Source organism: Pichia kudriavzevii, chromosome 4 (genome assembly GCF_003054445.1).
Source record: "Pichia kudriavzevii chromosome 4, complete sequence".
Taxonomy (NCBI): domain Eukaryota; kingdom Fungi; phylum Ascomycota; class Pichiomycetes; order Pichiales; family Pichiaceae; genus Pichia; species Pichia kudriavzevii.
Genome location: NC_042509.1, coordinates 1,190,438 through 1,212,938, shown reverse-complemented (window position 1 = coordinate 1,212,938; position 22,501 = coordinate 1,190,438). Strand labels below are relative to the sequence as shown.

At 36.9% G+C, this 22,501-nt stretch overlaps 12 protein-coding genes across 12 annotated transcripts; 6 read left to right on the top strand and 6 right to left on the bottom strand.

Moving 5' to 3' along the window:
* Positions 1-823: 823 nt before the first annotated feature.
* Positions 824-1,399, top strand: C5L36_0D05800 (uncharacterized protein; the record flags this gene model as incomplete). The annotated part of the gene is made up of 1 exon (XM_029467470.1): positions 824-1,399. The coding sequence occupies one exon, from the start codon at positions 824-826 to the stop codon at positions 1,397-1,399; it is 576 nt and encodes a 191-aa protein (XP_029323330.1).
* A 331-nt stretch (positions 1,400-1,730) lies between these two features.
* On the bottom strand, positions 1,731-3,122 carry C5L36_0D05790 (uncharacterized protein; the record flags this gene model as incomplete). Its single annotated transcript, XM_029467469.1, has 1 exon — positions 1,731-3,122. The coding sequence occupies one exon, from the start codon at positions 3,120-3,122 to the stop codon at positions 1,731-1,733; it is 1,392 nt and encodes a 463-aa protein (XP_029323329.1).
* A 291-nt stretch (positions 3,123-3,413) lies between these two features.
* On the top strand, positions 3,414-5,252 carry C5L36_0D05780 (uncharacterized protein; the record flags this gene model as incomplete). The annotated part of the gene is made up of 1 exon (XM_029467468.1): positions 3,414-5,252. The coding sequence occupies one exon, from the start codon at positions 3,414-3,416 to the stop codon at positions 5,250-5,252; it is 1,839 nt and encodes a 612-aa protein (XP_029323328.1).
* Positions 5,253-5,335: 83 nt separating this feature from the next.
* C5L36_0D05770 (uncharacterized protein) lies at positions 5,336-7,057 on the bottom strand (the record flags this gene model as incomplete). The annotated part of the gene is made up of 1 exon (XM_029467467.1): positions 5,336-7,057. One exon carries the CDS (start codon positions 7,055-7,057, stop codon positions 5,336-5,338), a length of 1,722 nt encoding a protein of 573 aa, XP_029323327.1.
* A 418-nt stretch (positions 7,058-7,475) lies between these two features.
* C5L36_0D05760 (uncharacterized protein) lies at positions 7,476-9,881 on the bottom strand (the record flags this gene model as incomplete). Its single annotated transcript, XM_029467466.1, has 1 exon — positions 7,476-9,881. One exon carries the CDS (start codon positions 9,879-9,881, stop codon positions 7,476-7,478), a length of 2,406 nt encoding a protein of 801 aa, XP_029323326.1.
* Positions 9,882-10,565: 684 nt separating this feature from the next.
* On the top strand, positions 10,566-11,897 carry C5L36_0D05750 (uncharacterized protein; the record flags this gene model as incomplete). The annotated part of the gene is made up of 2 exons (XM_029467465.1): positions 10,566-10,646; positions 11,193-11,897. 2 exons carry the CDS (start codon positions 10,566-10,568, stop codon positions 11,895-11,897), a joined length of 786 nt encoding a protein of 261 aa, XP_029323325.1.
* Positions 11,898-12,475: 578 nt separating this feature from the next.
* On the top strand, positions 12,476-14,419 carry C5L36_0D05740 (uncharacterized protein; the record flags this gene model as incomplete). Its single annotated transcript, XM_029467464.1, has 1 exon — positions 12,476-14,419. The coding sequence occupies one exon, from the start codon at positions 12,476-12,478 to the stop codon at positions 14,417-14,419; it is 1,944 nt and encodes a 647-aa protein (XP_029323324.1).
* A 123-nt stretch (positions 14,420-14,542) lies between these two features.
* C5L36_0D05730 (uncharacterized protein) lies at positions 14,543-14,908 on the bottom strand (the record flags this gene model as incomplete). Its single annotated transcript, XM_029467463.1, has 1 exon — positions 14,543-14,908. The coding sequence occupies one exon, from the start codon at positions 14,906-14,908 to the stop codon at positions 14,543-14,545; it is 366 nt and encodes a 121-aa protein (XP_029323323.1).
* Positions 14,909-15,140: 232 nt separating this feature from the next.
* Positions 15,141-18,779, top strand: C5L36_0D05720 (uncharacterized protein; the record flags this gene model as incomplete). Its single annotated transcript, XM_029467462.1, has 1 exon — positions 15,141-18,779. One exon carries the CDS (start codon positions 15,141-15,143, stop codon positions 18,777-18,779), a length of 3,639 nt encoding a protein of 1,212 aa, XP_029323322.1.
* Positions 18,780-18,866: 87 nt separating this feature from the next.
* Positions 18,867-19,880, bottom strand: C5L36_0D05710 (uncharacterized protein; the record flags this gene model as incomplete). Its single annotated transcript, XM_029467461.1, has 1 exon — positions 18,867-19,880. One exon carries the CDS (start codon positions 19,878-19,880, stop codon positions 18,867-18,869), a length of 1,014 nt encoding a protein of 337 aa, XP_029323321.1.
* A 116-nt stretch (positions 19,881-19,996) lies between these two features.
* On the top strand, positions 19,997-20,494 carry C5L36_0D05700 (uncharacterized protein; the record flags this gene model as incomplete). The annotated part of the gene is made up of 1 exon (XM_029467460.1): positions 19,997-20,494. One exon carries the CDS (start codon positions 19,997-19,999, stop codon positions 20,492-20,494), a length of 498 nt encoding a protein of 165 aa, XP_029323320.1.
* A 377-nt stretch (positions 20,495-20,871) lies between these two features.
* C5L36_0D05690 (uncharacterized protein) lies at positions 20,872-22,188 on the bottom strand (the record flags this gene model as incomplete). Its single annotated transcript, XM_029467459.1, has 1 exon — positions 20,872-22,188. One exon carries the CDS (start codon positions 22,186-22,188, stop codon positions 20,872-20,874), a length of 1,317 nt encoding a protein of 438 aa, XP_029323319.1.
* Positions 22,189-22,501: the final 313 nt, after the last annotated feature.

Genomic DNA, 22,501 nt, shown 5'->3' with positions numbered 1-22,501 from the left:
TGACATGTGAAAACCCCCAATGGGGCAACCGCAAACTCGAGCCCCAGCGATCACGTGCACGCCGTTGATGGAGTTATCCATACAAAGGTGGGGGAGGAGGAGGTGTTGCTAGATTTTCCAACCGTTCTATGTATTTTCTCAACGTGGAAAAACTCCGACAATCACCGTATAAGAATTTATGTCACGTGACAAGAGAGGACCTTTATAGAGGTAATGGAAGACAAACGCTAGGAGATGCGGTAGTTGACAATGGATCTGTACAGTTGCCAATGGGGGAAAACCTTCTACAGTCATGGGAAAGCCGTTGCGTAGTTTGCATCCATTCCATCCACCACCTGCACAACACCTTTATCTGTCAGCGAAGCGGAATCTCCACATTAGACTATTTTGGTGAACAACGATTGGGGAAGTTTGTGAAAAAAGAACAAACAGAGAGAGATATATACCGTAGTAAGTTTAATCTATCTGGGTGAATCCCCGATAATGGTGTACCGACTTTGGCCGCTGTCTTTGAAGAGTTGGCCGATTTTTCCATGGTGGGACCCCCGAATAGTACTAGAGGGGAAAAATGATATTCAAACTCCGAGGGGGGTATTTCCGAGCCATCGCGGAAATAACATGTCAGTTCTATTTCCGTAGACAGATAAACGATGGTATCCTTAAATCCATGTCTTTGACAGGCTGTACATCGGCTAATGGAAAATGTATAAATAAGTCCTGCAATGTCTGTCTGTGTTTTATGTTTGTTGATGTTGGAATTGGGGTATTAGTACTTTCTTCCTAATAACAAAAATCTTTCAAACACCCTATCCAATAAATTAAAATGACTTTTGCAACTGTTTATATCAAGCCACACACCCCAAGAGGTGACTGGTTAGCATCTCTAGGTCAATATGTTGGTCTTGAAATCAAGACTGTTGATTACAAGTCTGCAGAGGCATCCAAGTTCGAAGAGCTCTTCCCATTGAAGAGAGTCCCTGCACTTGTCACCCCCAACGGGTTCCAACTAACTGAACTCATTGCTATTGTTGAGTACATTGTTGCAAAGGGTTCAAAGCCCGAGTTGTCCGGAAAGACTACCGAGGAAAGGGCAACAAACACCAGATGGTTATCATTCTTTAACTCCGACTTTGTTCAAGCAGCCGGTGGTTACTTCATGGGTCCTAACGATGAAATCAAGCAACAAAGTCTTCAAACCATGTTGAGCTTACTCGAATATATCGACAAACACTTATCCCAATCCAAGTACTTCACCAATAATACCATCTTAACTGCCGACATCTTTGCCTTCCAAATCTTCGCAATGGCAAAACAATTCGGTGTTGACTTCACCCACTATCCGAACGTTGAGAGGTTTACTGGTGAGGTCTCCCAGCATCCAATTATCAAGAACATGTAAACAGGTGAGTCTCCGTATTTGACTACATTGTATAACTCAATTTATCTAACTTATTTAGTTTAAACGTCTCATGTTCCAAGTCTTCTTTTTGTTTATTTCATTTCCTACGCACTCGCTGTGTGGAGAGCTACCCTGAACGCAGTTCCCTGAATAACCGTGCAACGAACCGAGAGTGAGACGTTTCCTCTCCCTTGCAACATTAAATCAGGTGTATTCTTTATATCTTTGGAAAAAAAATAAACAGTTGGTACTATTGGGAGCCAACGTCAAATAATATATTCTGTTGTATATATACATACATATATATACTGGAAAAAAACAATAGGAAAAACTACCAGATGATTCTCTGTAAGTCAGGTAAATCATCCCATTCAAATGTGAATTGCAAGAAGATGATATATATTGCCTGTGTCCAAAACCAACTCCAAAAAACTTCCAGAACAAGCCTAATTCCAACATTATATTTTCTTAAAAGTGGAAGTCCTAAAAACGGCCTGTCACTCGTGCTTGTTAATAATCTGTAGAAAATTACTGGCAAAATATAATACCTTGGCTCAAATAATGGCGAGAGGCAAACTGAAATGAGCGTACATGCTAAGAACGCATGATATACTACCTTTGAAGTTAAGTGTTTCACTTCGTTTTGCTTGAACATTTTGTAAATCACATAGCATGAGAAGTGGTATATTGGAACCAACTGCATCCTCGAATTTTCAGTCCTGGTAATAAACCGGTGAACTATGTAGAAAGTGTAATGTCTATTATCTGCAAGAACAAAAGGATGAACAATAGTGAAGTTGTAGACCATCATACTCAAAATTGGAATCCAGGTTGCATTGAATAACAATCCTTTAATAGTCAAAAAATTGTCACCAACGTACTCAAAAAGTATAGATAAAGAAAACCATTGAGGTACGGTAAGTGCAACAATGAAAGTCGCACAATAACAAAGCTGAGCTAGATGTGGTACCAACACATGATTTTCCTTATCTCCCAAGGCAACACCACCGTTCAATACCGAAAACCCAACAAACAATCCTCCAGTAATTGCATATGGAAGAATAATATCAAAGTTTTTCAGGGCTGTTTTGATGAAAGTAACAAAATCGTCAATTTCATTTTCATACCTATATATACCGTCAACTTTACACTTGGCATCAATCAAAGTTGCAAGTAAGAAAACACACCATGCAATATTTGTTTGTCTGAAAGTTACCGATAACAAACCTATCATGGCAGATAGCCAAGCTGTGAATTTGAAACCAACGGGTCTCTGGAGTATGATGGCATACGCTGCGATAACAACAGCACTTGCCCAAACATCAGTATAATACAATGAATAGAAAATTGCAATTAGTGGGTTTAGATAGATGCTTGCACTGGCAAAACCAGGGTTCTTCATATTTCTTCTGATAGAGATTAACAATGTGGCCAAAAATAAGCCGCCCAGATAATTGAACATTCTCATGTTAGCCAGGTTGACCTGGACATTGCTTAATTTAGCATATAATGCCGTCAAATAGTATAGCCCCGGCGGAGTGGTAATTTTGGAATCCCAAGATGTATAATCGCCACTCAAGATGGTCTTTAATTGTGGGTAATGAAAGTTTTCATCAATGAATAGATAATTCACACGGAGGCTAACGTCTTCCACAAATTGACGCAGTGGCATTCCAGCAATTGCCGTCGCTGCAATATCAATCAAGGTTCCCACAGTAGTCATCTTTTTTCCCACACCAAATGCACCTGAAGAAGAGGTAATGAAAAAAACCAAAGTTAATAAAAGAGAAAGCAACAGCAAAAGCAAAAGCAAAAGTCAAGACAGCAAAAATTGACCGTTGTAAATGTCGAAATAGTTGTTCAAGAAACTCGGAGATAAACTTGACAACAGAGGGGTGAGTTTCGCATAAGAGAAAAAAATGTCCAAATCCAAGCATGCGATTGCCTGCATCTGGATTTCTTAAACATACTCTAATTCAGCAAACACAAACTTGAAGGCGAAAGTTTAGAATCCATGATTAGTGTGGGAAAATGTATTTGCTTTTGTATCCTAATAATACAATGTGCATTTACCAATGCTATTGAAATCAACGAAGGATTCTCTTTACCTAGTTTTGATCCGCAAATGAAGGATACAAAAGTACAAATAATGGATGAACTATATAACAATACCCAAGGTGAAACATGGCCAAACCTTTCACGATCTCGTGCGGTTGCCATAAGAACACAGAGAGATGTTTCACAAAACGAATCCATTGGTTACGGGGTTGGTGCTGGAGTCTCATTGCGAGACGTGGTGTTCGAACCGTTTGGATATAACCAGACAGGATTGGCCAACTTGAGAACATTGTTAAACGTGGGGGTTAAAACCCTTGTGCTTGATCTTTTTTACAACGAAGGAAACGGTAAGTGGTTAGTGTGTCCGAAAAAGAAGGTTCTACAACAGAGAGACAAGAATGTACCCGATGAATGTCTAGTTAATAGCTTCAATTTGACATCTGTGGTTAATACTTTATCTGACTACATCCTTGCAACGAATAACAACTTGAATTTCAATACTTTGTTTCTACTTTTGCGCTTGAACGCCATTTCTTTTCCAACGAATGTCACTGTTCCAGCCTCTCTAATAAACTCCGGTGTGCAGGATTTGTCTATAATTGCTCAAATTCCTAATGTTGCGTTACCATATCTGATAGATACAACCAAGTTGCCTTCTCTTGAATATTTATTGTCAAAGACAAGGTCTCGTCTTTTCCCTATTATTATAGAGAACAAAACACCCTTTAACGAAACTGACCTTCCTGTAAGTGATGACCAGCTGTTTGTTTCAAGCACTATTGAATCGTTAAACTCACCAGATGACACTAATGTCTTAGACATTTCATTTACACACTTTTCAAGAAGTAATTGCACGCGGTTAGAAGATGGACCCAACCCTAACTTGATTTCTTTTTCATATGACTCATCATATTTGCCGTTCAACCTCTCGACATACAGAGAGAGTATAATCTGTGGTCATAACCCTATAATAAGCACTCCATTTAAGAATCTTGTTGACATATCTGTATTCCTTGAATTTTCACTTTGGTCTTGGGCACCACTGCAACCGACGCCTATACTGTTTGATGAACTTTCCGATCCCGGATTAGTCTATAATATTACGGTAATCAGATCTTGGCTCGACGGCAATAATAATCTATCGACAACTCCGGATATAGGATCAGAGTCTCCATTTGTTAGTTCGTGGGGAGATGTAAATTCTGCAAACTCTTCCGGTAGTGACACGAGCTCGAACTCTAATTTAAATGTTAATGGTGGTAATGATGACGATAATAACAGTGATAATTCTTATATCAACAGATGTGCAGTTCTTTCACGTGTTGGCTGGGTAGCAACGTCTTGTGAGCGGAGTTTCAGAACAATATGTCAAAACACACGAAATTTGTCAGATTATTGGATTTCCCAAGAGAAAAAGTCATATGTTAGAAGCATAAAAACTTGTGAACAGCTAGATGGAGACTACACGATGGTTCTACCAAAGACGTATTTTGAACAATCACATTTGATTGAAATGATGCCGAAGGATCAATTGTTTTTATGGATTAATTTGAATTCAATGTCCACTGAAAACTGCTGGGTTGTAGGGTTGACTGCAACGTGCCCTTATCAAGAAGTTGTTTCTAGGCATATTTTTGCTCAGATGATCTCCCCTAGTGCGGCTATGGCATGGATGCTAATTACCATTTTTATACTTTTTCAATTTCGAAGACTCCCTGTCCATAAAAATAGGAAACATTGGAAAAAACTGTTGAATGAGAAGCTGAAAGGTGACCTTGATGGGGTGCCGTCATGAAGGTAAAACTTTAGACTTGTTGTTTGCTTCTCTTTTACTTTGCTTATATATGGGTTTTTGTATCGAATAGTCTGTATAAAAGTCTACCTAATTAAACCCAATGATTTATCGATTCCTTCCTCAGAGTCAATTATGTCGCTACCATATAAAGAATCATGGTTAAATCCTGACCGAATATCATACTTTGAACTCCAAACATTGTAAATTCTCACTGATTGATCACTTATGGATGCGCAAACAGAGGTAAAATCGTTGGAAATATCGGCAGTTAAAATTCTCATGTCTGGTGGAGCATTGACCACTTTTTTCATTTTCATTGATGGGTAATCATACACAGCTAAAATGTTGTTTTTCTCTGCAGATTCCCCAAAACCAAAAGTTATCAATATCTCCCTCTTTGATCTTGACCATACAATCGCTGTTATCTGGCCTTTCATTTGGTGTTTACTGACTAACGTTCCAGATGTTGAATGCCAAAATCGGATATTTTTATCCTTGCTCCCACCTCCAGTTGCTAGTAAATTAGGCATCCATGGGCAGAATGCGACAGCCTTAACTGCTGCTTCGTGCTTTAAATGAAACAGCTTTTTAGGAGCAGACAAATTCGAAATATCCCAAATGCTGCTGCAATTACTATTAACTCCGATTGCTAATTGTTTGCCTGATGGATTAATGTCGATTCCGCATACTTGTTGTAAGTCGCACTTAAACGTGACCACACATCTCAAGGAATAAGATGGATAGTTTATATGTCCAGGACTATCTTCCCTGTGTGTTCCTTCTTTGATTATAAGTCTAAGTAAGGTAACCTCTCCGATATCGTTGCCAATCAATAGGTACTTTGACTTTGGCATCCATTTTATTGAACATATGCTTGCGCTTGAGTTGAGCTCAAACAATTCAAGCAGATCGACGGAACCGGGACCATATAAATAGACTTTTGAACTTTGAGTCCCTACAGCTAAAAAATCATCGGAGCTGTATGACAGAGCAGAGATGGTTTCAGATCCAAAAGATTGGAGTGCGGTTGTGCCCTTCTTCTCACTCCAACAATAAACAATTGAGCCAAGCCCAACAGCAATCATATCTGTTTTATTTGCCCAGCATACTAAATTAGAGTAATAATCATTTCGTAGTCCCGGTGCATCTAGTACTTTAAAGGCAATTTCAGAGACAGTTTCGAAAACAGTAGATGCGTTGCTCTCATTCCTAGAAACACCACTCAAGGAAAAAATTTCAAACAAGTTGTACAAACATTTCAGTTTTTTAGGACTCTTTGACGGCTTAAAATGATATATCCTCTGACTGGTAAATCCTAGAGCACTAGCAATACTTGTTTGATTATTTACCTGCAAAGATAGTTTGTTTCTAACGTTTCTTCCTCCAGAGCTATTCCCCGAAATGCTTGTATGGACCCTTGGGTCAACCATTCTTTCTGGACTAACTTGAACATGATCTGTGATTGGTAACGGGATATTCGATGCTATCCTTGCTATAAGACTACTTGCTGGATCAATATCAATGTTATATTCATTACTGACTGCACTCTTGGTCAAAAGATTATCATGGTGATGATAAAATTTCATGTCTGGGTCTGTTTGCTGTACAGGTAAATAACGATCAATTACTGGTCCATAAGTAGCGTTATTGTTAGGTAACAATGTTTCTGTAAGTAGCAACTCTGTCTTGGATTTTTTAAATGAGCCATGCAATTGTGCAGATTGATCCCTGGTTAATCCATTCAATTTTGGAGTTGACTTTTTAGAAATCTTATTTTCTTCAACATGACTATGATATATATCCATAATGCAGAATCAAGCGTACGTATTACTTTCTCCAACAATTTGCAGACAAAAAAACAAGTCTATCAAAGCTAGCCACAAGTTTCCTAAAACTAAACCTATGTTTATGTATTATTACTTCTATTTAACTTTTTTTTAAGGATATAAAGAATATGAGATTTGCAGATCTCCAGGCTTCCTATACCGTTTCTGTCAATTCAAATGTATGAATTGTTCTTGAAAAGCAATGTGATTGTACAGCTGGTATAAAACCGTCTAAGTATTCTTTGATTGATCGGAAAAGCATAGGATCGGTTTAATAAAGATAGCAGTAACAGCAAAAAATCTGCTCCCCTTTCTTCAAAAAAAAAAAAAAGAAAAAAAAGAAAAAAAAGAAAAAAAAAAAGAAAAAGAAAAAGAAAAAAACCATGCACATGGCTTCTTAAACACTGAAGCTTTCTTCGTGATAACTAAATCCACAATCATTGGCCCAGAGCCTGACATTATCAACCAAACCATTAGGGCCAGCACCAATAATAAGAATCTCCTCATCTGGCTTGCCGCCTTTTTCATTCAGTCTTGCCTTCTTATTGGCAAGAAAAGTAGCATTGGAGTATAGTTCATTGAGTTGATCATTGTATGCAGATTGTGGATCATCTTTGATGTTATAACAGACCGACTCTCCACTTTGTAAGCTGACTAGCGGGCCGTTACATGAAGACCCAATACACCAACTGTAATAATATAGTCCCAATTTTGGTCTACCGAATTCTATCCTAGAGTAAGAATTTTTCAAAACCCAATAATCTTCCAAATCATCATATAGTGCAGACGATGTCGCTGTGGAGCCACTTCTACAAAGAAGTTTCTGATTAATAGAACTTGTCCATTTCTTCGAGCTATTGAGCTTATTCTCTCCACTCTTGGAATTTAGTTTTGCAAGAATAGCAGATAATTTTTTTGTTTTAGTAGCCGTTCCTGAAGAAACGTGGGGTTCTGATATATTTTTGTGTCGTGCATCAAGTAAGTCATTCTCGTTATCAATCTGGTCAACGCCAGCAGAAGGCGAAGATAAAAAATTAGCTGGAATAATGGGAGCATTCTCTCTATATATTTCTGCCTCATTTAGCTCAATGTCAATGGTCTCTGTATTGTAAGACGTTGAAGAATTGATATTGTGACTTCTCAACTCTATACAACTCTTTCTATTTTTAGGAAGAGAGCTGCTCTGGAATGTTGATAGACCATATGATGAAGCCGGTTTACTAAGTAGAGGTAAAGCTTCATTATCGGTTAAGTGCTCTATTTGGTGATCTGAGCATGGACTACACCATGGAGATAAAGCTTTATTTTCAAAAGTTGAATGGATCTCTGGTGCACTATTATTATTGTTGCTGTAGAACGAATAGCCGCCACTCAAAATCTCCGTCTCTTGTTTCAATTCCAGTTCCCGTTTCTTCCGATGCAATTCGTTAAGTGCATCCTTGAAATTGATTTTCTCAGAAAGAGTATAGTTACCTGTAATAAAAATATCAATGCAGTCATCGTTAACCAAATACGTTTTGAAATAATCCAAAACTTTTAAATCCTCGTGGTCCCTAATAACCCAAATAATCTTAACCATCGAACCGTTATAATTTAGAACTCTTAGGATAGGTAGAGCAAAGCTAACTGCTGAACCACCTACAACAATCAAGCACTTCTTCACTTTAGTTTGAAACAAAAGAGTATTTAAATTGCTGCTCATCGGGGTATTCTTTAATTTTGGGTATGGTTCGACAAATGCAAGATGTGGCTGGTATGAGCCTGTAACCAAATATTGGTGCTTATCCTTTAATCTATACTTACCTTCTCTAACAATTAGCTTCTGAGATTTATCTGATGGTAAAGATGCAAGGGTGTATGGATGTTGAATTGGAATTGTTATAAGTTTCAAGTAATTTGTGATCTTCCATTTACTATCATCATAATCTATCAATCTAATATGGGAGCCGGGAATGTTACATTTTACTTTTATCTTGTCATTTGGAATATCAACCACCACCATATGGTCCGAAATCTTAGAAACTGTCAGTTCGGTAATTGAAGAAATTTTAAACTTATAGTATATTTGGTAGATCAAGATAAAACAATTGAGTAATGTCAAATATGGTATCCCCGGTCTAACATGAAAATATAGTGTCAGAGTTACAATCCATGTACATAAATAGTGGTTAATGAAAAAGAAATTGAAAAACTTCCTCCTGATAAATGGCAATGATGTAAACATGATTGTAAGGAACGCCAGCATTGCAACTATCCCAAAAAAGTTATCCGCTCTTAGCAATTTCCACAATGTGTTGGACTTTGTCATAATGAATAAATAGACTAAAGTATGCAGTAGACTTTGCAATATCACAATACGGGATAACCATTTGTGTATTGGTAGAAGTGCAAGGTAAAGCACTCCTGGAAGAGGTGACGGCCTTAACGTTAAAAATAAAACAGTGGGCAAGCAGTAAACAGGTACCCGGCCCAACCTGGCAGCAATAAACCGGATATCCCATCTCGTTTGTACAAGTGATAGAATTGACAATACTATAGACCAGAATATTATCATCTGTGCCGACATTGGGTTCACTCTTAAAAACGAAGATTCTAGATTCAATTTGAAAAATCTGTTAACTTTCAAGAATTTGTAATATAAATAGTTAGATATCTTATTCCATCTGGGAAGTAATATTATGAACAACAAACAAATGACAAACGTGACATATCCATAGTAGATCGTGATGCTCCTCCTTTCCATTTTCCAAGTAGACAAGGTTGAAAGACTCTCCTTTAATTCATCAAGGTTGGATTGCTCCATTTGTTTTGAATCGGCTACTTAATATTGATCAAACTTCACTTTGATATGCGATCAAGTTTAACGAAGTGTATATTGAATGGTAATACAACAACCAACAATCTCTAAATCAATTGAAACTGTAAAAGATATCGCCGAACAGCAAAAAAGAATGGGGGAGCTTCTATGAGAGGCAAGGCACTTATAGTAACCGCCCGTTTCACCCGAGATAAAGATACAGCTATCCGAACAAGAAGTGATAAAACCTTGTTGGGTGTTAGGCAAAGACGTAATTCATTTACGTTTTGGTGCCTTGCTGCAATAGAAGGACACCGGATTCTCCGATAACGCCGGAATCCTTCCAAAATTGTATCACGTGTCGCGCACGTGTTGCATTGCAGGGTTATAAACTCTTACATGTCATACCCCGTGCACCGCACATGTTGCGTTCTAGCGTTTTGTCCTACAGCACCTTCCCCGCGCCCACGAATTTTACCCACGACATTTGCTGCCTCTTCCCGTCCATCATGGAGTGACGAGCCCCCATCTCTCGCTCAGTGGCAGTAGGTATAGGGCAAGAATTTTCACCTGTGGAAGTTTCAACATGGGAGAGAATGGGGGGGTTAATATATACAATTTCAATATCTTTTTGGTTGGATTTTTAGTTTTGTTCCTTTGTTAGATACAAGACCAAGCAGATTACACACAATGGCTGACTTTTCCTTAACTCAAGAAGATTTACAACTCTTGATTGCTGCAAATGCACATCTTGGTTCCAAGAACACTAACGTATGTATATTTTGAGGAACATCAAGAATAAATTAATATTCTAGTCTTGTTTTCTTTACATTCCAATATATTGACCAAATGGATCTTGAATAGAATGTTGCACTTATTGTTTATGTGTTGAGAATACCATTTTCAGCTGGGTAGTAGAGCAATTATTACGAAATTTCCCTTAAGGGTATTTTATTCGACATAAATTTGACCCACAGAATTTAATTCTATTATTCAATACCGAAACGTTGATTTAAAATAATATCTATGATATTATTTATGATTTTATTTATGATTCTTTAATCCAATTTTACGAGCTAAAAAGTTTTGGTACTAAACCTAACTTTGGAATACTCATTTTCTACGTTTCCAATCTAATGATGACTTGAGGAATGGATATGACTAGCTCGTCTTTGATATAAGGCATGATTTTCTGTTTAGATTAGCCGATTTTCAACTAAAAAAATAAGTTAATTACTTTCTATTGAGATCATTTTGTGCACTTTCAGACAAATCAAATATATACTAACATTACTGTTTTATTTCAAATTTTTATAGGTTCACCAAGTCCCATACATTCACAAGACCAGAGTTGATGGTGTCAACATCATTGATGTCAACAAGACCTGGGAAAAGATTGTTTTAGCTGCAAGAATTATTGCAGCTATTCCAAACCCATCTGATGTTGTTGCTATCTCTTCCAGAACTTTAGGTCAAAGAGCGGTCTTAAAGTTTGCTTCCCACACCGGTGCAACTGCTATTGCTGGTAGATTCACTCCAGGTTCTTTCACTAACTATATCACCAAGTCCTTCAAGGAACCAAGATTAATCATTGTTACTGATCCAAGAACTGATGCACAATCTATCAAGGAATCTTCATATGTCAACATTCCAGTTATTGCATTATGTGATGTCGATTCTCCAGCTGAGTTTGTTGATGTTGCTATCCCATGTAACAACAAGGGTAAGCACTCCATTGGTTTAATCTGGTGGTTATTAGCAAGAGAAGTCTTAAGATTAAGAGGTACTCTTGCTAACAGATCCGAACAATGGTCTGTCATGCCAGATTTGTACTTCTACAGAGACCCAGAGGAACCAACTGTTGATGAAACTGCTGAAGAAACCACTGAAGAAGTTTCCGAAGAAGCTGCAGAACAAGACTGGACTGCAGAAGGTGATGCTCAAGACTGGGCTGCAGAAGGTGAAACTAAGGACTGGGCTGCAGAAGGTGCAGAAGGTGTTGCAGCTGCTTCCGCTTGGTAATTCTGTACGTAAATGTAATTTACAAAATCTTTAATAGTCAGTTTAAATAATTTACTATATTTCCCCAACCTCTAAAGTATATAAGTACTATAATCATCTCTTTATAAAAGAAAGTATAAATCACAAAGAATAAGAGAAACATAGAAGCAGAATAACTTGGTAATTGGTAGAATAGTTGACATGAATCTGAGATATCGAGTTAATTAAATATATTATCACGAAAGTTTCCCTCGCTATAGGCATATGCATAAATACATTTTATGATCCTATGCACTGCATCTCATAGTGTTTGTTGATCAGTTTATTTTGTAATAGCTTGCATATGCCAAGGTACTTTACCAAGCCTCACTTGGTTCGACCTGCTACATATTTTATTGTTATTTTCTTTTGCTTTTATTTTAACTTGTGGGAAAACTTAAAGACTTGCTCTTCTAGGTTTCTCGTGGTGTTTACTTGTTTGTCTCTGTTTTATTTCGAGATTTTCTTCTTCTTGAAGGCTTGTTTCTTAGACACATTGGACCCAGAATTATTACAAATCCCAACTGTTGCTTTTAATAGAAGGAACTCCATCAACTACGATGATAGAATCCTATGACAGTATAAGTTTGCGAAAACACACCTTAGGCGAAAATTATCAAACAGTATATTGGCCAGATGATTTAGTTCTTGATTTTTCTAAAGAGAAATGCCTTATTATTGGATACAGAATTAATAAACATCGAATGGTGGTCATCGATTTTCTCAGGGGCGATGAGATTGACTTTTTTAGTTTTACTTCTACCAATGAATTGACTAGAAATCTCGTGGTGTTGAATTGTTTCAATTGTAAATGCAAAGAGTTTAGGCACAGCAAACTGATTGACTGGGATTTTCAAAATGGTAAACCTATTGTCTCTTCCAATCAAACACTAATATATTTCAAACCGTTGAGTTCATGGAAACTGGAATATTATTCCTTGAATTCTATTAGCATTGATATTTTTTGGAATCCAAGTAACTGTTCCAACCATGAACAGTTCAGCAATGTCTCAACCAACAAATACTCTCAAAAATTGCTTTACCACTTTCCGGATAGTCCAGATAGATCACAATGGAATGATATGCATGATGTTTTGCGAATTCTAAACCTCACAAACTATATTCGGTACAAAATTAACCCAAAACATAACAATTCAATTTTCAATAACTTGCAAACTTGGAATTTCGAACTAATGTTTACACTGTCCTCGTATGTTTACCTTTATTTTATTCAAAAACCTTGTTATATTTTATCAAGCCTGCTATCATATCCTATTATTGGCATCAAATACAACTCAACTAAATCAAATCGACAGAAATCCCTAGATAATGTCAGTTTTTCTTGTGTCTCACTGTCATACATAATGCATCAAATCAATTTGAGACTAACTCAGTTTTACAAGCTACCCTCTCAGTTCAGAAAATTGAAAAATTCAAAGACAGAAAGTCAAGTTTTGATGATTAAATACCCAAAATTTTCACCAAGTGAATATATCAAATTTTACAATACCGTTTGGTTAATTGTAAATGATATTTTACTTGGTAGAATTTTTTATTTTGTGCTGATGAATAACTTACGCTATTTAGAACTACTATTTGAAAAGTATATTCCTGTTTATGATCAACTACTATCTAATATCGTCCGTTGGCTAATGAATTCTCCCGCAGGCTTCAAATTGAACAACGAATTGGCATCTTTTTTAGGGCAACTTATCATATGGGTCTTGTACATTTGGAGGAGGCTTGTGTTGAATTCTCTTACTAGTAATATAGGCCTTCTTTTGAAGTGTATTGCAATTATTACAAAGTATGGTGGTATATCGATGTTTTTCTGTACAGTTTTAGATTTAGTTAATATTCTTTTCTTGAACATTTACGGGTTTTATGTGGCGTGTACCAGGTTATACTTTTGGCAGTTGAATATCATCATGTCTTTGTTTAAACTTTTCTATGGCAAAAAATACAATGTGTTGAGAAATAGAGTGGATTTTAATGATTATGAGTTCGATCAACTGTTACTAGGTATCATTGTTTTCAGCATTCTTATATACCTAATGCCGACGGTTTTCATTTTTTATTTGACATTTGCAGTTGCCAGAATATGTCTGTTAATTATTACTTCTACTCTGAAATTTGTTTTGATCTCATTAAACCATATGCCAATAGTTGTTTTATTATTAAAACTCAAAAATAAGGAGAGATTGCCTTCTGGTATCATAATAACGTTGCATCCGCTAAAGGGTGAGTTGTTTTTGAAAACGGTGCCGTTATCAATGAAACAAATCTTGAGTAGTCATATTAAGTCAATGCTTAACTTTAATTTGTACAACTTGAATAGCGATCACAATGTGACAGATTCGGGTTCTGGAGCTGCAAGAATACCTGAATTATTTTCTGCATCTGATGTTATTGCAAACTGGAAGAGAGTCTCTATTATAACTCTCGCTAAAAATATCATTACGGGAGATGTAATAAAAGATTGCGATTACAAGAGGATGTTCTAGAAACTTTTTCTTACTAGCCTCCAGAGTTTTGAACTCTCATCGTATCGAAATATTGATATTGACGTATTATGTTTAACAATATAAATGTATATACACGAATGTTTTCTTTCTAGCTCATAAACCTCATTTCTTCTTCTTACCCTTAGCGGCACCTCCAGCTTCCCTGATCTTCTTTGGTGCACCTTTACCTCTTCTCTTGAGATCCTCAACTCTTTCAACTCTATACTGTTCAGGTTCGTTAATAACAGTAAATGATGGGGTACTGAGGGTTCTTGCAACCTTTGCAATAGATGGAAAATCGGATGGACCATAGTAGTTACCCAAGGTTTGACCCTTTAATGGTGCAGACAATATTTTAGCACCTGTTTTCATCTTAGTTGGATTATATGTAGTTCTGAAGATTTGACATTGAAGTTTCTCTAGCTTAATTAACTTCTCCTTGTTTGGAGGAACAAGAGTTTTAAGAGAGTTCTTCACCACTGCAGACATGTCTATTCTGGCTGTACATATACTAAACTATTTCAAGACTTGGACCTTAACAACTTAGCCAACAGAACATGTCGAAAAAGTTCACCACTCTCAATTTTCATCGATTCGCACCACACATCAAAATACGGCTTGTCAGTATTTTCAACAAATGCGAATATTCCTAGATTCTTTCATATGTTACTTTAACAGTTTATTGTGACAGTACAAAGATGTTTGCACTGTGAAGAAGGAAATGGATAAAACCCTTATACGGGAGGTGGCTGAGCTTACAAACGACTTGAATAACTTAATACCACTTGGTGTCATCTTTGTGACACAATGGCCAAGCTTGCCTGCGCCAGGACTACCAGCATCTAATGATACCAGATGGAAATGGCTGGATTTTCCCTATGAAGAAATGGATGGTGTGTCAGCAATTATAAAAGGATTAAAACTTTTGACTAGAAGACTATACTGTCGCTTAACTTATCGTATAGTTGACCAATCGAATAGGATTGCCATTATTCGAATATATCTGATCCCAGCAAACTCGCTACACGATGATATGCTCAATAAATATAGAGACACTTACTTTAAGTTCAAAAGATCGACGATGTGGTTGTCGAAGCGTTGTCGAGTAGTCATGGAAAATTTATTGAAATTCACAGATTTTTCCTCCGAAGCATTCACTATGCATTCATCTCAAGATTTGTCAAAGTATGTCAGTCGAAATAAGGTTGTAATTTTACAATGGTTTTCTTCTGATGAGTTGCAATTGAATATAAGTTCCGATGAGGTTAATTTTCATATTGAAAGGCTGAGAAATAGTAGCTCAGTTCATATTTACGTCCCCCGAATGGAGCCCCAGTCTACATTACAAACACGATTGAATAAACTGTATGCAAACTTACGTTCTCCTATAGTTGACCAGACATTGATCAAATCAGATGAAGAATTTGCAAGGATAAAAGACATAATCCAAAATGATGAAATCGGTGGTTTCAGAAGTCAACTATATAACTTTCAAAAGCGATCTATACTTAAGATGGTTGAAAAAGAGTCCGTGCAGAGGGAGGAACTAATGCCAAGCATTACGCAGTTTTCTCGTGGATTTTTTGATGTCAAAAATCTACAGGCCATTGTAAGGCCGCCAACATACCGTCCTCCTAGAGGCGGGATCTTAGCTGAAAATATGGGTTTGGGGAAAACTTGTATTTGCCTTGCATTAATATGTATCTCCAAACTTCAAGCTTCAAGGAATCCAACACCACACATCCATACCCGTTCCGTGTCAAAAGTCCATAGCTTATTTGATACTTGTGTTGAGTTCATTACTCAAAATTCAATTCCCTGGAGGACTTATTATGACGATTTTGCTCCGCATATCATTAAACGTTTAGAAACAACAGTTGGATATTTTGAGAAAAAAGAAACTAAGTGTAGAAACAAGAAAACTAGGTCGAACTCTTCATCAGGCGATATTGTACAATCAAAAAAATATTATTTGTCATACACCACATTAGTTGTTTTGCCTGACAACCTATTTCATCAATGGAGAATTGAGATTTTTAAGCACGTGGAAAAAAACTACTTGAATGTATTTGAGATACAAACCCTTAAAGATGCTGATATCTTGAAGTCAATTGATATCGAAAAGCTTGTGAACTATGATGTTTTACTGATTGCCAATAGTGTGTTTTCAAAACAGTTTGAAATTGCTGATAGTTTGCTAAAGCAAGTTTATTGGAAAAGGTTGATCATAGACGAAGGGCATTCTGTTAGTTCGAAAACCTCAAGATGTGTTTTGCTGACTAAAGATCTGATGTACGAACGGATGTGGGTGATCAGTGGCACGCCTACATCGGGATTAACTAACTTGCACATGGAAAACCAAACAGAAAACATAAGTGGGAAAGAATATACCATTCAAAAGTCTTTTGACCCAAGGCAGGATTTAGTGAAACTGGGACTCATGGTTGCGAATTTTTTCAAAATTGAACCCTGGGCATCGAATAAAAAGTTGTGGAATGATTCGATAGTGAAGCCGTTTAAGAATTTTGGCTTCAATATTGAATTCCAACTATCGTCGTTACTGGAGCAGCTTATAATCAGACACGACATCAAGGATGTAGAAAGTGATATTCAGTTGCCCAAATTGCACCACCGGCCAGTTTTCCTGAAACCTTCTTTCTTCGACAAATTATCAATAAATCTGTTCATATCAGTTTTAGCTACCAATGCGATCACATCGCAACGTAGAGGAATTGACTATGTCTTTGACCCCACAAATAAGTCGGACTTGAAAAGGTTAGTCACTAACCTACAAAAAGGGACATTCTATTGGACTGGGTTTAGTATTAATGACGTTGAAAATTTGTTAAATATTTGCGTTTATTCATTACGAGAAAATAAAGATATATACTCAATTGAGGATAGGAAGAGTTTAAAGAAAGCCATCTACATTTCTAAACTTGCGTTGTCTAATTTGAGATGGAGATCTATAAGTACCATTCATGAGATGGGATACTTTGTGAAGGGGTTACCAAAAACTATAAATGATAACTATTCCCTCCTTGATTATGGCAACAATATTTTTATGTTTGGGTATCCGCATCTGATTGCTATCCAAAAGTTTTACTATAAAAATCGAATACTAAACTCAAATGAGGAACTAAGAGCTAGAGTCATGGAGACATCGCCAGAATTCTGGAAAGGGTATTGGAGTAACATAAAGGGCTCGAAGAATAAAAAAGAAAACGGGAACGGATCGCTAAGTAACAAAGAGGAGTATAAAGAATTCGAACTGACTGACGTTAAAATGATTAACCAAGTTCCAGCATGGGAAAGCACCTTTGATGCAAAAACTGAAGAAACATTGCTGTACAAAAAAGAATTGCAAAATCCAAAATGCATTGTTACTTTGAAGTACAAATGTCCATGTAATTCCTCAACAGAATGTGAAGAAGCTGTAAGCACCAAAATGTTAAGATCAGAAATAGTGGGTACCTTATCCTCAAAGCTGAATTATTTAACTATGCGATTACTTGAGAATGAGAGCCAAGGATTGAAGAGCATTGTTTTCTATGAGTTTGAAAATTCAGCATATTATTTAACCGAGTTTTTAGATTTACTAGGCATAAATTATATCATGTATGCACCTCATATCAAGCTAAGCGAAAGGTCAAATAATTTAGCACAGTTTGATAGGTGGGATCCCTTGAGGAATGAGGGTGAAGGAATTGCCTTAGTAATGGATTTGAAATTAGCGTCTCATGGGCTAACCATAATTGCTGCAACACAAGTATTCTTTATCAATCCGGTTTGGAATCAGTCGGTGGAAGCGCAAGCTATCAAGCGGTCACATAGAATCGGACAAACAAAAGAAGTGTTTGTTGAAACGATAATTTTAGAAAATACTTTGGAAGAACAAATGTATAATATGCGAGGTGAAGTTAAAGATTCGGATAAGATTGAAGTGGTCGACCACCAAGGGATTAAGGAATATATTTTACAATTCCCGTTTTTGAAAATGTATGCCGATAACTCCTATGATGAAGAATACTGCAAACTGATTGTTCCCACGGCAATTTCAGATGTCCCTACAGACCACGTGGAAAACGTTGTAAATAAAATTAGGATGAATAGTGCGCAAAGTACCTTCGATAACGTGAAGAATCAAAGAACATGGCGATTACCGCTATTTACAATGAAGAACATGGAAAAATTGAGCAGTTTTAATTCCAAGGTTAAGAAGAAAAGGTTTGATAATATTGATGAGCTTGAATACGAGGAAAGTGAAAGAACTACACAACTAGAAGAAGAAGACATAAAGCTTATTATGGAAAAATTGAGGGTAAAAAGAAGGAAACAAAGTGTCAAGTTTAATATATAATTATATCTGAGAAGAGAGAAGAGAACAGCAAAAATGCACAGAAATTTCGGTGGGTGTACATATATAAAACTAAGTTACAGGGTAAATTTACAAATTTCTTATAACAATAGATCCATCTGTAGATGTAGTTAAAAGTTGGTTGTTGATTTCAGAATAATCTATATCTAATACCGTTGATTTATGACCATCCAACCTATTTATAATTCTTCGGCTAGCAAACTCCCAGACATACGTAAATCCGTCATTTGAACCAGATACGACGTTCAACAAATCAGAGATATCTTCGTTTTTGGGATCAGGAATGAACCTAGCACGTATTAGCCACTCATCCTCCTCCGAAGCGGAGGTTCCATCAAAAACGTAAGGTTTAGCTCGATTTCGGAACTTGCTGTCATCATTGGCCAATTTTCTAGAATCACAATATTTTACAGTATTGTCAACAGAACGACTCAAAAGATAATCTTCGTCTGGCGATAACGCTAAAGAGGTAACATTATTTGAATGCACGTTATTCTCGGACCATACTTCGGACAGCTTCCTTACATCAAAACAACAAATCACAGGATTGATGCCTGAAAAGTATAACCTTTCGGCATTGCCATCTAAACAACAAGTGAGCACGGGTAGATTCAAGGGTGTCTTTACATTACCAACAGCTAATTTGGACCTCGTATCCCACAAGCGTACAACCCCATCATCACAAGCTGATAAAATAATATCCCGTTTAGAAACACTCAACTGATTAACCGAGTCAGGGTGAGAAAATGTCTTGATTTTAGCAGATTTATTTAAATCATAAATAATAGCTGAATGATCAGCCGAGGAAATGAATAAATGAGAGTCCTCTAATCTTGACCATTCCAACGAGGTTAAGGCTGATTTACATACAAGCTCTTCATAAACACCACCTTCCGAATCCAAGGACTGTTCTTCATCATCTTCTTGTTCTTTTATGTTCGATGTGTCCAGCGACTCCAAATTCCATAGTTTAACTGTACGATCAGTACCACCCGATGCAATGTAAGATCCGTCTTCGTTGAACCTCGCTGCAAAAACCGGACCCGAATGTGCATCCAATCGCACATCATCAAATGCACACATGGCAAATATTTACCCTTTATCGTTTGTCTATATTGTTGCTAAACGTTTCCACAATCTGTCTCCCAATCATGAAAAACTGCTACATTTGAATTCATAAAAAAATAGCAGGTATTATCATGTTGTGGCGCATGCATAGTTACGTGTGGCGCAGTATCGGTTCAGTTTTGCTTTACTCTTTTGTTTCGACGCGTCTATATGGGGAAATAGCTATTTTTGTGTGCGTTTGTTCTTTGGGGTTCTCTCATTTGCGAGATTTCCGTGAACGCAGAAAATGGCTGGGGTTGCCCATACATGAGAAAATGGCTGGCACTTGTGGAGAACCCTTCTCCATTGTAAGCAACAAAAGTACCCAAACACACACACTAATCGATATGTTAGCAAGAAGAGCATTAACTGCAGTCCCAAGAAGAATTGTTTCCGTTAGAGCATACACCGAAGGTGCTACTGGTGCTACCAGATCTGACGGTAGTGCTGACTCTTTCACCAAGAGAGAAAAGGCACAAGAGGATTTCTACATCAGAAAGCACCAAGCTGAACAAATTGCTGCTTTGAAGGAACAATTAGCAAAGCAAAAGTCTCAATTAGAAGACCTTGAAAAGAACATCAACAAATAAGCGTTGTCGCCACCTCTTTATCGATGATCCTTTTCATTAGGTGAATTCATTCAAACTTTCAAAAAAAAATCCATTCCATTTATTTAAGTGAACTTAATTCTTTATTTTGTTATTTTATTTTATTTGGCTCGATTCTTTATACGAATTCCATATAAGATTTTATAATTAATGATTCTATTTATTTTATTTTATTATTTTATTTTATCGATTAATTGAGCTCTCTTTCTAGTTGGGAGACAAGCAGCCATTGGCAAGCTAGGCAAACAACTATTAGTTTCAACCGGAAAATAAAAACAGTATATATACATATATATATATATATATTTATATATATGATTAATTGATAAAAAAGATTAAATATTGATTAAACAGGACAATCATTCTAAACGAGGTCTCTTGACGTTGTCCAACAATGTTTGATCTTCATCAATTGCTGGGCCTTCAGTAGCTCCCATCTTCGGAGTAGAAATGTCATTATGGAAATCCTTAATGATAGAGTCAACATCATCGATGTTAAGTGGTCTGATATCACCCAACTTCTTGATTTTGTTGGTGACTTCTTTGACTTGATCGTCAGTTAATTTCAAGTTCAACTGTTCAACTCTTGATTTAATTGCATTCCAACCAGTCAATCTATTTGCAAAATGAATGTATCTTGTTAAACCGAAATCCGCTGGACTCAAGATTTCATAGGTGGAAGGGTTTGCCAAAATCGCCTTTGCGTGGATACCTGCCTTGTGGGTGAACGCGCAGAAACCAGTGATTGGGTTATTGAATGGAATATTGACTTGGACGGCCTCCGCAACTAGATTCTCCAAGTCCCTTAGCTTGTGCAACTTATACTTACCTAAAACATATTCTCTATCAGCTGCAATCATTCTAGCCATTAATCCACCCAATGGGGTAATACCATTTCTTTCACCAATACCTAGAACTGAAACATCAATCAATTTAGCACCTGCCTCTAATGCAGTATAAGAGTTTGCAATCGCACAACCAGTATCATTGTGGAAATGACATTCAATATCACAAGAAACAACAGATTTTAAGGTCTTGACTAGTTCATAAACTTGTCTTGGGTTGGCACAGCCAACAGTATCTGCAATACCAACTCTGTTGACACCGATCTTATCGACTGTCTTGTAGATGTTTAGCAAATCAACAATATCTGATCTGAAAGAATCCTCAGAAGAAAATCTGATTTCAATGCCCTTGGATTTAACAAATTCAATAACTTCAATTGCACTCTTGGTAATATAAGTCATGTCCTTACCATGGGAATATTGTCTCAAAAATTGGGAGGTACCAATGACAACATCGACACCGTCAACACCGGTTTCTACAGCAACCCTTGCATCATCCATATGGCACCTTATATGGGTTAGAATTTTAGCCTTTAAACCAAGTTTGCAGATAGCTTCACAGTCAGCTCTTGACTGTTCAGATGCAACAGGGGACGTCAACTCAATGTAATCAACACCAAAATCGTCTAAGGCCTTTGCAATTTCAATTTTCTTTTCAGTGGTAAAGAATGCATTTGCAAATTGCTCACCCTCTCTTAGAGTAGATTCAATTAGTTGGAAAGAACGAACATTTGATAAATAGTCACTTGGATTTGGTCCATAAGGATTGACTTGGACCTTCTTGTGTTGTTCCTCGGAGACTTTCTGGTAGTCGTTGATGTTGTTAGACATGGTGTAGATGTGTTTATTAGATCTTAATAGAGCAATAGGCAAAAGCAAGAAAAAAAAGTCATAAAAAAAAGTCAAGAGAAAAGAGTCAAGAGGAAAACAAAGAAAATTTACAGATAAGACCAATAGTGAAAATTCATGGTGTCAGCAAAAAGTACTGCTTGACTAATTCTGCAAACTAAACTACAAATGTGACTCAATCGTCATTGTGAGGATAGAAAAAAAAAAAAACCTGAACCGGTCCGTTTCGCTAATTTTCCCCTACGCAGCCACGGTGATTTGTTAGGTTGTACTGACGCTAGGTTTGTAGTGACTG